This window comes from Diadema antillarum, unplaced genomic scaffold (assembly GCF_040938485.1).
Source record: "Diadema antillarum isolate AM-2024a unplaced genomic scaffold, OU_Dant_1.0 scf00000027, whole genome shotgun sequence".
In the NCBI taxonomy this organism is placed as follows: Eukaryota; Metazoa; Echinodermata; class Echinoidea; order Diadematoida; family Diadematidae; genus Diadema; species Diadema antillarum.
Window position 1 is genome coordinate 967512 of NW_027270916.1, and position 16047 is coordinate 983558.

At 36.1% G+C, this 16047-nt stretch overlaps 1 protein-coding gene across 1 annotated transcript; it reads left to right on the forward strand.

Annotated features, from left to right (window-relative positions):
- The first annotated feature begins 13022 nt into the window (after positions 1–13022).
- LOC139734813 (uncharacterized) lies at positions 13023–14139 on the forward strand. The gene has a single exon (XM_071645601.1). The coding sequence runs from the start codon at positions 13102–13104 to the stop codon at positions 14092–14094; it is 993 nt and encodes a 330-aa protein (XP_071501702.1). The 5' UTR covers positions 13023–13101; the 3' UTR covers positions 14095–14139.
- Positions 14140–16047: the final 1908 nt, after the last annotated feature.

The window sequence follows — 16047 nt, forward strand, 5'->3', positions numbered from 1 at the left end:
TTGCATGATTTATGTCAGAAATTAATCAAAATAACATTAAATGATGGAAAACAGTCAATTTATATGATATTATTTCTTATAAATTTCTTCTTTAACACTGGGTGGATGTTATACCATTGACATTAACACCAGCAATATCAAATCAACATCATTTGGTGTCATTGTTAAATTAACACCAGCGCAGTTACACCAGCTACTAGATACAATGTCAAATTAACACCACGAAGTGCCAGATAAACGCTTTTCAACACCATTACAACATATTTTCTACATCTGTCGGTGTGGTCCTGTATTGATACTTGATCGGTGGTAGATTCAACATTAGAGGTGTTAAATCTAACACCGATCTTTTTATAGTATTGTATAATATACTAACGTGTGATACATGACTTTCAGTTCGTCTTTTTATTCATGTCAGTTATATAAACTATACGTGAGCTTTTACAAAGACGAATTAAGTGAGTCTCCAATTTTACAGGAATCAAATATGAACATTATTAACCAGCAAATCCTTATTGCTCAGTATCACAGAACATTTGAAAACGAAATGCTACGAATTTTGTCCATTTTTTAACTATTTTTCTCTCTTTTTTCTACAATCACATGCATGCATCCCTTGAGTGCAGTGTACTTTGCACACATGTATAAATCTATAAAAGTTTTTATGTAAGTCATCCAGATGATTGAAATAATACGTGAGAACAGCATCGACCAATATCATTTTTTGTATACTAGTATCCGTAGTGGTTGCAAACAGTATGGGACTAGCGAGCCGTCCGCATGCAATAAATGGTAACCATTCCGGCACGATTCGTTGGACAATTTCTAACGTATTTTAATCAAGTACGTAGGTCTATTAAAGAGCAAAATTTTGACTTGGCAACAAGAAAAATGACATGACACTAATACTTTGTTTGTTTGTTTGTTTACAGTGAAGAGAGTGTAGTTGCAAGGTGAACCCCACAAAACTGAACGATTTGGCCGACTATCCCACACTCTAGTACTAGAATGTGGCCTGTGGCATGAGCTTGGAAAGATATACATGTATTAAAGTACATACCTGACGGTAACTATACACAACCCTGTCGCTGTACACAAGTGCTGGCGCACGACGTCTGATTGTGCTAACCTGACGGTGTCTTATTTACACGCTGTGTGCAGAACAACAGTTGGACTGTTCAGACCATACGCCATACACATGCAACGCAAGTAATAATAAATATGTATGAAATTAAATAATAAATGAATAGATAAACAAATGGAGAAAGAGAACAAATAATCTGGGTTTCCTTAACTTGCACCGTGAACTTTTTGGTACATTTCCACTACAACGCACAATACATACAAATAATTATAGGACTCAAGCTAATATAACATCTACTTACAAGGAGCCAGAATCAGTATCATACCAACATCAAGTGATCGACTTGCTAATGTCTTGGTCTGAACACAACGAGGACTCCTTCGTTAATACCATGCCCACAGCCTTACTGATAATCCATTATGTTTATGGTATGAACGATGGTAGTTGACCCCGAGCTTGCCTTGTTGTTCAGGAGTGCCAGAGAAGAGTTTTTGAAAGATTCTTTTCTAAAGGCCACTTGGAAGGAACCTTACTAATCCTGCTTCATTGTGTGATCCTGCCACACACTACATTCACTCAGATCGATAAAATCGATTCAGAGCTGTATTTGTGTTGTGTGGCACCTATATCCAACATGTGAACTACGAACAAGTGTTTACACCATTAATACTAACTTGCACGAGTAGGATTTTCACTTTTGCTCAGAGGGGGCATTATAAAGTAAGCCAACCCTTCTCACCCATTTTTAGCCAAAGGCGTAATTTGGCTCGTACAAGTTTTTCGAGGCAGATAAGTTTTTCGTACAAGTTTTTCGTACAAGTTTTTCGTACAAGTTTTTCGAGTTAGATAGAGTTAGATAGATAGTTAGATAGATAGTTTTTCGTGTTAGATAGACAACAAATATTTTTGTATTTTTGTGTCTATTTTTGGGCCAACATCGCGACCACCAGAAAGAATTTCTCGGCCAAGCGGGAAAGAAAGCACTTTAGCAACCAGAAAATGATTCAATTATAATGCATCACGCTCATGATTTGTAGTAGCTTTGATACATGGTTCCTATATTTGTTTGTTGTTGTTTAAGTTCATAGATAAGTAATTTCACATAGATTTAAAGAAGGAAGAATAAGTAGATCCTGAAATCAAATTACAATGGAAGGGAAATGTCTAAACTTGATTGACTTTACTTTTGGCAAGTAGTTTTATAACATATCGAATGAAAAACTAAACGCATCCAGCATGTTCCGCAGTACATTTAAGTCATGTGTAATCTAAGGATAATTATTGTATAACTACAAGAACAAAATAGTGAAAATAAAGATCAGCTAATGATAACTTCATAATTCCAGCAAATTCCAACACGAAGCAAGGCTCATTCAGTCCTTCATGACTAACCTGCTTTATTACCGAGTACTTTACATTCATGTGATAGATCTCCACAATGTAGTAATGTAATTCAAGATGCACTTGGAGCACGCTTAAGTCTATCATACCGAATAAGAAATCTGACAGTTCAATCTTTGTGAATTCTGATATTTCACTGCAACCGCCGGCCAGTCTAATTACTTTTCCCACCGATGCGTATTAATTTAGCAGCGCAAATTCATGACGCTCCTCCTAAAAAAGTCCAATAAAGATACACTCAGCAAAAAAAAAGAAAAGAAAAGAAAATAAACGCTTTTTCAAGTTTAGATTTCTCATAGAATATTTGGCTGAAAGCTAATGTATTATATACCATATCAAAGGTAATTCAATTTGCTATTAACCTGGTAGGTCAACAAAAAAAAAGAAATGTTACACATGAGTGAACACCTTTGTTTTTCTCTTCCCGGGCACAAAAGTAAAAATTGCAAAACTGAGCAAGTTGTCATTCATGCGTATGTGCTTTCCTATAGAACAATAAGAACAAACAACAAATTTCACACAAAATGAAACATGAATCGAGTTGCAAAAATAAACCATTGATCTCTATGATATCTTTAAAGCAAAAATTATCAATTAAGGCTAAAAATAATGGAGGAAAATAAAGAATCTTTTGTCAAAACTAAATTCAAATGAAATAAGAGAAGAAGTAATAATTAACATAAATTAATAGAAATTTGCACTTTTTTCAAATTAGGAAATTGGAAATAATGTCTGGCTCTTGAATTTGTCTCATGAATTCTTAAATCACTAGATTAACAGAAATGAATAAAGAAATTCTGCTCATTTAATCATCTTTATGCTATCCCCCTGTCATGTGAAGTTTGACTTGACAGAAATTTCTTATTTCCCCCTTTAGTTTCCCACTTTGCTTTTTTTAGAGGTTATACAGAGATAAAGAGAATGAAAACTTATTTTTGCTATTTTATTCATGTCTCTCATTGTGTTAAACTGGTCTTTTGTTGTCAATGTTATCGTGAAGGGCATTTGGAAATGAAATTTAACTTTCAATTTTTGTAATTTTTAATTTTGTGCCTTGGAGGACGAAGACGAATGTGCTTACTCATGCGTAAAGTTTACTTTTTAAATAAAATATTAGCTTAATAGCCAATTAAATTACCTTCAATATGGTATATAATACATTGATTTTCATCAAAATCTTCTACGAAAAATATGACCTCAAAAAAGTGTTTACTTTCATTTTTTAGCTGAGTGTATATTTGAATCAACTCTAGTGAAGTACAGTGAAGAATTTTGTTTAAGTGCTGAAACCATGTTCTTTCGAAATATCACATATTATTGTCTGTTTGATTAACCTGTCTTTGCTGAGTGGTAATACCTTCGGCAGTGGAAAAGGGCAAAAATCATCCCAACCCATAAAAGTGGGGATAGAGATTATCCCTCATATTACCAACCTATTTCAATTTTGTCATGTGTTTCTAAAATTCTCGAACAAAATTTCCAAAGACAGATTTTAGCATCGTATTGTTATGTATTGGGATCGGATATAAAAGAGGTACGTTGAAGGAGTCACATGTGACACAGTGAATATATTTCCAAGTAATGCATTTATTGGAGAGGTAACTTTAGCTTGTCCTCGCGCTCCGAGTGTCGAATCTCCAAGTCTTGATAATTCTTATAATTCTCAATATACCGCAATTATACGCAACTGGCCAACATTTTTTTTTTTAATCCTGTGGAGTGAACTTCTTCCACAGTTTTCAAGTAATTGAAACCAAATTTGGTAGGCATTATGGCCCTTAGGTATAGATGTGGAACACATAATCTGTATGTTTGTCACACAAACCGTTGCCATGGTAACCACAATTTTACCAAAACTTTGCAGATCAAATAACTTTTCCATGATTCAAGTTATTAAAGTCAAATTTAGTATGTATTATGATTGAGAAGTGTAGTTTTGCAAGACATCAATGTGTTAGTTTAAGAAATATGTGTTACCATGGTAACCACTCATTTTTGTATCAAAATAAACCATTCAAGTTATGAAGGTCAAATTTGGTGTGTATGATGGTTTTTAAGTGTAGTGATGCTGGGGGAGAGCATGTTTCCATTTGCAGTAAGTTTTATATTCAGTGTCAATTCTGTAATTGTACAGTAAATTAAAATCATTTTGTTTGTAATTCGACAAGTGCACAAATTTGGTGTTAATGTCATTGCCTTCATGACATCACAAAGCAACACTAGGGCGGGGGGTATTAATCACCTTCAGTGATAATTTTAGTTTTTGCTATATTTTGAGTTTAATACATATTAGTATATAGTATGTTAAGTTATATACAGATTTGATACTGCAAACTTGATGTTGGTATTGTATTATTATTATGTGTTTATTTGTATGTATGTATTCATGCAGGGCCTCCAAGAACAACAGTGTTTCACCCACTGACGGAGCCACCCTGTGAAAATAAAACATATAAATAAATAAATAAATAAATAAATGATAATAATAGTGAGACTCTTATAAAGCGCACATTTCTACCTAAAAAGATACCAAAATAAACATACGAATGAACGGGTAAATGGGGTGGAGCCTTGATGCTAAAAAAGGATTTTCAATCGGGTGAAACTTTTGTTGTGATGGAAACAAAGGCGGGATTTTTATTGGGGGTTAGACTCATTTTTGCCACAATTGTTCCAGATTCTCTCGCTTTCTCTCTTTGCTCAACTCTCTACCAACTCTCTACTGTGGTAATCAACAAATAAACAGAAGTTAGAGTAACACGGAAAAACGCCAATCAATTACAAGATAAAGACATTCAAATGAATGATACAGTACCGGTTGAGGTGAGGATTTAGCTTGTAACGTTTTGCGAGATATTTAGAAACCACTCTATGAAATGTTAAAGGGGATGGATAGTAATTGATCAGGGACAGTGGGAATCAGTGGGAATGCTGGGGGATGATCGTTCCAATCCTTGTTGGATTTATGTAGGAGTACATTATATATCTATTGTTGTATGAAAATTATTTGCTTCAGAATGGTCTCATATTCAAGTAATGTGCAGTTAATCGCCCCGTCACTGTACATGCATGCTAACATGGAAACATTAAACTGCACATTAGGCCTACTTGAATATGAGACCATTCTGAAGCAAATAATTTTCACACAACAATTTGAATAGTTACATAGTGTACTCTTAAATGAATCCCACAAGGATTGGAACAATCATCCCCCAGCATTCCCATTGATTTCCACTGACCAGTTACTAGCCATTCCCTTTAAAGAACATACCATTCTTAGGGGAGATCAAAAGTTTATTTGATGAAAGTCAGTTTTGAAATGGCTGAGATATCTTAATACAAGGAAAAGGAAAGCGACCCTAATAAAAGGCGTGGTCAGTCACTCTTATTAGGGTTGTTTTTTTTTGTTGTTGATATCTCAGCCATTTCAAGGCAAATTTTCATTAAATAAACGTTGAATCCTTCTTGAAATTGCATGTCCTTTCATATTTCATAAGTGGTTTCTCATTATCTCACAAAAAAATGTTATAAACCTGAATCCTCACCTCAACCAGTACTTTACAGTCCCTTTAAACTTCTGCTTTATAATATCTTCGTATTACCAATAGTATATGAGTTGATTTCACCTTTGAAGTGAAATTCCTTTCATTATCCCTTTCATCTCAGTGGCATCCTTTTTTGGCGGATCATGCTGGAAAAATGTCATGAAATTTTTGTCGATGCAAGTTGACATGAATAAGCAAATTCCTGTGTTAATGAAGACGCTATGAAGGCGTTATGAAGACTGTAGTTTATGTCAATATAGATATCATGCTTACTGTGTGAATACATATTACATACTTTTTTTTACACCGTCTGCTTGATAATCTCATAATCTTACTAGGAATTGTTACGCTTACTTTATGTGCTCTAATACTCCGAACTTATGCTAGCTAGCTCTTTATACAATATCGATAACTGTAACACATGTAATGCTTTAAATTGCTATTCATACTGGAAATCATGGCTACATTATTTTATGTCATCCTTTCATCCATGCTGGACTATTTGATCAAATCTTTCACAAAACAGTGTGCGGAAATAACTTCAAATGTAATGGAACATGTTACTGAACATCTCATCAATATGGTGGAAGGTTAACAGGGCACTCAAGGTATTAATAGCGTCTATGTTACAAGGGGCCCATGTACTTCATATTAAAGCATCAACATAGAATTAATTCATTATCAATCCTATCCTGTTAAGGGTTAAGGGTCCACGCAGAACACCAGTAGGAGGCCCTTAGCGGCAGCACCTCGCAGGCAACTCCCACGCAGGTACTTACTTAGCATTCCAAGTATGCGGCGAAGATAATGACATTCTGTGAGACTTCTGCCATTACTTCAGAGGAATTCCTTCACTGAGTTGTCAACCCCCATGCGCCTGGCACGCAGGTCACACAGAATACCCGCAAGTAAAACTTATAAGTACAGAACTCAGGGGCGGATCCAGGAATTCCGTAAAGAGGGGGCGCGTTTACAAAATTAAAGGGGGGCGCACGCACCCCTCCCCCCCCCCCCATTTTTTTCTTTTCATTTCTTTGCTTTCAACAAAAAATAAAGGGGGTGTGCGTCGGTTGCGGTCCTCCCTGGATCCGCCACTGGAACTCGTCCAGCAGTAAGACACGTGCAAAACTCGTCGAAATCCTTGTCCGCCCTCAGAAATTGTCCGGTATGCTGGAAAATCCACTTCACGCGACAAGCCCGCGTAGCTTGTCCAGAAAGGTGTGACAGGACCTAAACATGGTTGCGGGTAAAAAGCATTTGCGTGCGCACCTCCGGGAGACTATGGGTGAGATACGTGTGAGGTACTCTCATGTGCGGGTCATCTGCGGGGACCTCCGGGTAGTAAAATTGTTCCTCACAAGTCGCACGCAAGGCTTGCTCGGACAGGTGTGACACGGCCTTATAAGGAAAGTGGGGCGCAACACGCAAAATCTATGACTGGTCAAAATCGCCAGTCAAGATCCGTGGGTAAATCGACTTCGTCGCTCTTACCGCCTCTTTTCGTCACCCTTTATGTTCAACTGCCTCATATATTTGAGCACTCGATTTGCGGAGCACAAGTCTTTAGTGGAAACGTCAGTACTCTCCTTTGCAATGTGGAATACCGACTTGGTATATTGCATATCGTTTTCTTTTTTTCGTCACCCTGTAGTTAATCTGTCTGATGTATTTGTAACTCCCTTCTCTGAATTATATCTGTCTGCAATACAAAATTCTTGGTAAAGCACTTTGAGAAGTAAAACAAAGCGGTGTGCAATTTGATGAAATTGCTAAACATAATAGTTCGCCAGAAGAAGACATATCGTCATGGTTGTCGTCTTTTTATTTCGTTATCCTATATGTAGAGCTGTCTGATGCATTTGAGTGCACAAAGTGAAACATGTGTCACTCGAAGTAAATTCATAACACACAATGACATGCATGCAGCTCTAACGAAAGTGGAACATGAATGTGAGTTATAAGAAAACAAATCGTGGACTTAGTCGATTTCGTCACCCTTGAGCATTTGAAAGCAAAACACATGTCTCAGGGAGACTGTTCAATACATTTGAGCCATCTAGTCCACATGACAAATCACTTGTAGAAAATTCGTAATAAAACCTAATGAGATTCATACAACTTTATGTTACAGTTCGTAAAAAAGCAAAAGGAATCGCCATGGATAAATGATCAATATATTGATATAGCAAGGGAACGTGATTTTAATAAGAGAAAATACAGTGAAACTAAGGAAATGTCATTTTGGGAAAAATATAAATATTACAGAAATAAAGCAAATGATTTGAATAAAAAGTTAAGGGTGTATTATCGTAATGAATTATCAGGCAGTGGTAATGATATGAGGAAAAGATGGAAAGTGCTTAAAGATATAAGAATAAGAAAGTATATGATGACTCAAATGTATGTATCGATGGTGAACCAACTGAAGATTTTCATAGGATTGCAACAGACTTCAATATTATGTTCAGTAATGTTAGCAAATTATGTTGTAGTGATAATGACGAGAATGATCAGCAACGACATTTGTGTTTGAATTATGTCAACCGTGCACGATCGTCCTTTTATTTTGATGAAATAAGTACAGATTTTGTTCAAAGAGAATTACAGAAGCTGGACTGTACGAAATATGTTGGGTTAGATGAACTTCATCCTAAACTTAAAAGCGCTCATCTGATAGCCTTACCCTTAGAGCATATTTTCAATCAATCGTTAGAAACTGGAGTGTTCCCCCGTTCATTTAAGCTTGCTACAGTTATACCTGTACCAAACAATAAGTTTGTGAGTGATATACACAATTATCGTCCTATCTCACTCTTATCCACTGTAGCAAAAATTTTCGAACGCCAATCGGGTTTTAGACCTAGTCACTCAACCACAACGTGCTTAACAGAGATAGGTGATTTTTTGTCTGATAACCTTGACAAAGGCAATGTGGTTGGAGCAGTCTTTCTAGACTTAAAAAGGCCTTCGATGTCATACCCCATGACCTGCTTTTGCTTAAATTGTCTTACTTCGGCATAAGACAAAACTGAAGTAAAGTGGTTTGAATCTTACGTAATAGGGAGAGAGCAATGCGTTTCTTTTAAAGGCAAGATATCCGAATTTCTCCCCGTTCAAACAGGAGTCCCACAGGGTTCAATACTAGGGCCGTTGCTCTTTTGTGTGTTTATCAATTATGTTCCTCCCTTAAACTTTAGTCCTTGGACTAAAGTATCTCTTTATGCAGACGACACGGCAATATTTCACCCAGGACGTGATGCTTACAAAGTACAGGAACAACTCCAAGCAGACACTCTACTCATCAGTAAATGGTTTTCAGATAATGGTATGATTGTTAATTTAGAAAAAACGAAAGTCATGTTATTCAGACCTCGCCGAGGAAAATAGAGACATTCTTTTCTAATTTGTATAAATGGCAAGCCTTTGGAAACTATCACGAGACTCGAACACCTTGGGGTAATCTTTGAACAAACTCTTGACTGGTCTCCCTACATCGATAAAGTAGTCATGAAAATTTATCGGTCTATTGTGTGTATACGAAGAATCAAATCGTGTTTGACGCGTAAAATCATGAATCAGCTGTATTTTTCTTTCATACTTCCACATATTGATTACTGTTGTGCTGTATGGGGTCAGTAAAGAAGACAATTTAAACAGATTGCATCGCTGTAAAAATAAGTATGTTCGTGCAGTATTGAATGGAGGGTATTACATGTCAGCGCAAGCTCTTACTCATGCTCTCAAATGGCAGTCAATTGAACAAAGAATTCAATATCATTACTGTGTCCTGCTGTACAATTTTTTGCACAATTTAACCCCACCGTACATAGTCAGACATGTGACCAAACGCCCTACTACTTATACTACTCGATACGCCCTTATTGAGTTATCCAATTTTATTCAAACAGCCTCCTCATTGCAAACATTTAAGAATCGTGTGCGCCAACATCAATCTCTCATTTGAAATGAACCCTTTGCAACTAGCTATGAATTATTCAGATATCTATTTTCTCCGCTCATTTTACGTTCTTCCTTATTTGAATTATTATTTTTCCAACTTTATTTTCCCATTTCACATGCTGCTTCATATACCAAATACATGTATAATAATGTATAGTACATTTTTCAATGTAAACAACGAATAACACAGAAAACTATGGTATAAGAGCTTGTCATTTGCTCAAATGAAAATCTAGACGCTTCTTTTTTTCATAGCTATGATGCGTTCTGTATTTTCCAAATGCTTCATAGAAAACAGAAACGGACTTAGAGTTGGAATGATATTTTTGATTTTACAAAAAAATATGAAATATTTTGCATAATAGATAATTGTATTTACGAAATGTCCTCTTTCAACATGTAAAATTCCAAAACAGATTTCTTCATCATCTGTAAACATAACATTGCGGACATTTTTAGCTTTGAGCAAAAAAAAAAAAAAAACACTTCGCACCAGAAAGATGACATTTCAGAAATAAATGTATTAATGTCTGTGGATGAGAGTCACAGAAATTACAAATTGCAGAATCACTGATACCTATTTTACATAGATGGTATTGATTAACGATTTTTCTATGTACGAACTTAAATTGAAATTTACGAATTCTATTCTCTATCGATGATCTATAGATCAAAGAAAAATGAGACTTCCATAACAAAGAATCTTGTAAGTTCAACAGTAAATCAGTTTCCCATTTTACTTGATGGTCTGTCTCTGAAAGTGCGGTTTTATGGTTCTTTACAAAGTAAGGGTAACAAAAATTTGAAACTCTTTTGGCTTTCAGAAAATTGTTCGGTAGAAGATCACAAGGATTCGAAAGTAATGCAACACTTTGACAATCTGTATTTTGTTTTATGGTGAATTTTCATTCTTGAGGAATTGCATATACTATTGAGAAATAAATCAAGAATAACCTTGGATTAAATTTCTGTAATATTTGGTCATAATTCATGAAGGAACCATCAGGGTTGATAATATCTCATATGTAAGTCATGTTTGATTCAAACAAATTTCTAGAATAAGTAGGCTGACCATCAATTAAAATATGGGAATTAAGCCATAATGGCCGTGAAACAATTACCTTGAATTTAACTATAGATTGTAGTGCTTGTAATGACACCATGCAAAAAGAACATCATATCAAAAATATCAATATTTTCATTTAGAATAAGGTGCCGAGGTGAAAGATTCCATTTGAAGAACATATCACCGCCCATACTTTTTACATACATTCTAAGAAAAACTGTATGTTTACTCTCATTTTCTTTATCAAGGTACCTCTTTACCCGAGTTATTTTCATAACAGAGTTAAAAGATTGCAGATGCGGCATTTTCAGATCACCCTCATCATAATCATTATACAACGAAGAACATTTTATCTTATCGTTCTTATAACTCCATAAAAACCCAAAAATTGTTGAACTTTTGAATTTTTGAACCTCAACAAAGAAAGATGGAGGAGGATTTGGCAATATACTCAAAGGATAGATCAATTTTGGAATTATTAAAGATTTTAATATTTGCTTCAGAATTTTTCCATACAGTGTCAAAGATCTACAATTCCACAAATTCAAAAATTTCTGCAATTTGAGGTCTGAAATTAAAATCATGATAGTTGATACAATCAGAGAGGGGAATCTTTATTTCTAGATACATAAACAAATCTGTTGGCCAAATAAATGGAATGTCTCGACACAATATTTCTGAAAAACCTCCAAGTCTGACTACATTGCATTTCTCAAGGTTTATTTTTAGGCCTGACATTTCTCTAAAACTATCCAACACTCCAAGACATTTTCTTAGATTAATTTCATTCGGCTTCAAAAACATAATTGTGTCATCTGCATATTGACATATTTTCACCTCCATATCGTATATTCTTAATCCCTTGATTTCCTCATTTTGTCGTATTAAACAGCCAAGTAACTCAACTGCAATTATAAAACAGATATGGAGATAAAGGACCACCTCGTCTCACTCCAAGTTATATATCAAAAGATTTCGAGGAAAACCCATTATTTATTACGCAAATCTCAATTTTGAAGTATAGCAATTTGACCCACGGAATAAAGGACTGATACATCTGTCCCCCCAGGAGCAAACCTCCCAAGGAGTGAGTGGGTGTCTCTAAATCGGATTCGAACGGGAGTTGGGCGTTTCAATGCAGCCATGCATCGTTGGGGGCTACGCCCGTCAGCAGCTTGCCAGTGTGGTGCACCAGAACAGACTGCTCAACACATCTTGAGTGAGTGCCCTGATCTCCGCCCTCCTGACAACATGGACCTGACACACTCTACTCCACAGACTGTAACTTGGCTACAACAATTGAGGGACATTATTTAGCTGCTGCTGCCTCATAAGCAAGAAGAAGAAGAAGGACTGATCATAACCAAAGGTATAAAGAGCATAATATCCAAAGAAATCCCAATTTAACATATCAAAGGCTTTTTCAAAATCAATGCTTAAAGCAATACCTTCCATGTTATACATTTTACAATAATGTTTTATATCAATGAACAACCGTAGAATTTCTCCTATATATCTACCTTTCAGGAAACCATATTGATCCCTACTTATTTTATGAGGTAAAACTTTTTTAAGTCTTTGGGAGAGAATTTTTGCTAAAATCTTAAAGTCACTATTGAAAAGTGATATTGGACGCCAGTTCTTTAATAGTAACAGGTCTTTACCTTTTCTTTTTTTGTTGGAATCAAAGTTATAATGCTTCTTCACATTGAATGTGGAAGAGATTTTTCCTCAAAACATTTATTATACATAGAACATAATAAATCCCTAATCTCGAGACCAATATATTTTGTAAAACTCAATGGGTAAACCATCAGATCCCGGTGTTTTATCGTTCGCAACGACGTTATAGTTTCACAACACTCTTTCTCTGAAATCTTTCCCCCAATGAATCGTTCTTCATTCTGATGCAGTGTAGGTAACACCAAATTTGTGAGGGAATCCAAGATGGCGCTGTGCGGTTAGGACGTGCCTGAGTGTTACGGAGGCATTAGGAGGAAATAAAATTGCAGCTCATTTCGCCTATTACAGTTTGAAAAGTCAAAATGACATCGAGAAAAAGGATCTTAGACCAAGGAGTCGTTACAATCTCCCATTATTTCAAGGAAAAGGAGGATTCTGACCCTAAGATGGATTTTAGCGACGCTACTACAGAGAAGGCTACGCAAGAACACAGTGACAGTGATAATGCACACGGCTTAACTGACTCTGCAGTGCACACGGTAGTGAAACCACTTCACCGAGATATGGAGGGAACCAGCCCGGGCGCGTCGGCGGAATCACCTCCACGCTCCTCGCTTGAGAAAAAACGACGAGTAGACGGGGAGAAGTCAACCACAGATGAACTACTCGCGGCCCTTATCCACAAGATAGACGAAATGAACTCCAATCTCACATCCAGGTTGGACACAGCTCTTGGTAAGATTGAAACAAATGAGAAAGAAATCAGTAACTTGAAAGAGGAGCAAGAGTCCTGCCGTTTTGATATCAAACAGTTACAGGACCAAGTAAACAAGCAAGAAAAGGAGAATATGAAATTGAGAGAGCGTCTTGTTGACCTCACTGCGAGAGAGATGAGGAATACGGCTGTGTTTTACGGGTTTCCTGAAGGTGCTGAAAACGCTGGGAAGTGTGAGCAATTGATCAAAGAATTTGCCAAGTCAAATATGCAAATGGAAGGTGAAGTGAGCATTGAAAGAGCTCATCGCACAGGCCGCATCAGGCCAAAACCCGGCCCTCCTCGCCCAGTTGTGGTAGCTTTCAGTAGATACACAACCAGACAATCAGTGATCAGCAGTGCCCGCAGATATTTGAAGGAGAGGCCTTTTCAGCACAACGGAAAGGATCACCAGATATTTGTCGATGAGATGCTCCCGGTAGAAGTGCGAGAAAGCAGGAGGAAATTGCTGCCACTGAAACGAAAGCTGAAAGAGGAGGACCCAAAGCGAAAGGTGTACTTCAAATATCCGGCGCGATTGTTTTACAGGGAGACTGAGAGCGGAAAAGAAGTGGAGTACAAGCAGCACACCACAAGATAGAATGGATATTGGCAGTTTGCTTTTGCACAGTAGACAATGGTCTAACAAAATACGACATACTTTGAAAAACTCTTGACACGACTGCCATAGCTCAGCAGTCAGCACCCTGTCATGCCAGCAGTATATTAACAATTGATATCTCCGAAGACAAGATACACTATTCATGTGATTAAGTGGTAGGGAAAATCATTTGTTTTTGCCAACCTGAGGAAAAAATAACTGTGAAGATGCCCAGGGGCACTTGGATTCCTTGTGATCATGTTTTACTCGATTCCATGCAAATTGTATGTGTGTTTTTTTCATTGCCAATGTTTTGTTGTCTGTTTTGTCTTGATCATGGTGGGTCATAAGAATTTACAAGGTTACCTACTTGTGAAATATGTATAGGGATCTGAAGTTAATGACCCATAATGTTAATGGGTTAGGGGACTTTAAAGCCAGGAAAAAATTCTTTTGTTCTTTATCCAAATTAAAAAAGGATATTATTCTATTACAGGAAACCCATTCGACTGATAAGGATGAAAGTTTATGGAAGAACCAATTAAGAGCCGATATTGTATTCAGTCATGGAACCTCCTCTAGTAGGGGAGTGTGTATCATATTTCGGAAAACCCCACATATAAAATTGACAGAGACAGTGAAAGATTCTAACGGGAGATTTTTGCTGGTTAAAATGGAAGTATATGGAAAAAAAATTATGATATGTAATGTATATGCACCAAATAAGGAAAAAGACCACATGCATTTTTTTAAAGCTGTAGACTTGACTATACAAGAATATTATAATGCTGAACAGACAATATTAATAGGGGGAGATTTTAATTTTATTCAAAATTTGGCATTGGACCGAGAGGGCGGTAATATGAAGTCCACTTGGAAGCACTTTTGTGAAATAATAGAAAATATTAAAAACGTTTATCATGTAATAGATATTTGGAGAGACAAGAACCAGTTATTAAGACGATTTACTTGGAGACGCTCCAATCCTTGTGTTCAGTCAAGACTGGATTTCTGGTTAATCCATGAGTCTGTACAAAATATGGTGACAGATTGTGATATGGTCCCCTGTGTTTTGTCAGATCATGATTTTGTGAATTTACATCTGAGAATTAAAGAGTACACTGTGGGCCCATCTTATTGGAAGTTTAATAACAGTTTACTTAATGATGTCGAGTATGTTGAAAATTTAAAGGGACATTATGAGATGTGGGTAAATGAATGGGAAGATAAAAATGATAAAGGAAAATTATGGGATTGGTTAAAATTCAAAATACGAGAATTTACAATCACATTTTCTAAAAGGAAGAAAAATATAAAAGAAATTTGAAGAAAAAAATTAGAACAAGAATTGAAAATAATAATTGACATGGATCCGACAGAAATGAATGAGCAAAAATGGGAAAAGAAAGAGAAAATTGAACAGGAACTTAACTGCATGTATAACTATTTAGCAGAGGGGGCCATATTACATTCAAGATGTACCTGGTACGAGAAAGGAGAGAAGAGTACAAAATATTTTTTATCATTGGAAAAGACACAAGTACAAACATAGATGTATTAGATACAGGTGAGGAACTTATTGAACATCCCCATCATATACGAAATTTTGTGATGAAATCTTTTGGTAAACAGTTTGAAAACAGGGATACAGTGTCTGACAAAGTGAGTTATGATTATATAAAAAGTTCTTGCTTAAAACACCTCACGGAAGATGAAAAGGCCTCTTGTGAAGGCCTGATGAAGAGGCAAGGGAAGTCCTCCTTGGGATGTCAAAAAATAAAACACCTGGTAATGATGGCTTATCGGTGGAATTTTATGAGACATTTTGGCCTTTGATTTCTAAAGAACTAATAGGATCATTTAACCATGCTTTTGAAAAAGGAAGTATGTCCGTGTCACAGAGGCAAGGAATAATTAAATTGATTCCTAAATCCAATAAAGATAAGAGATTAT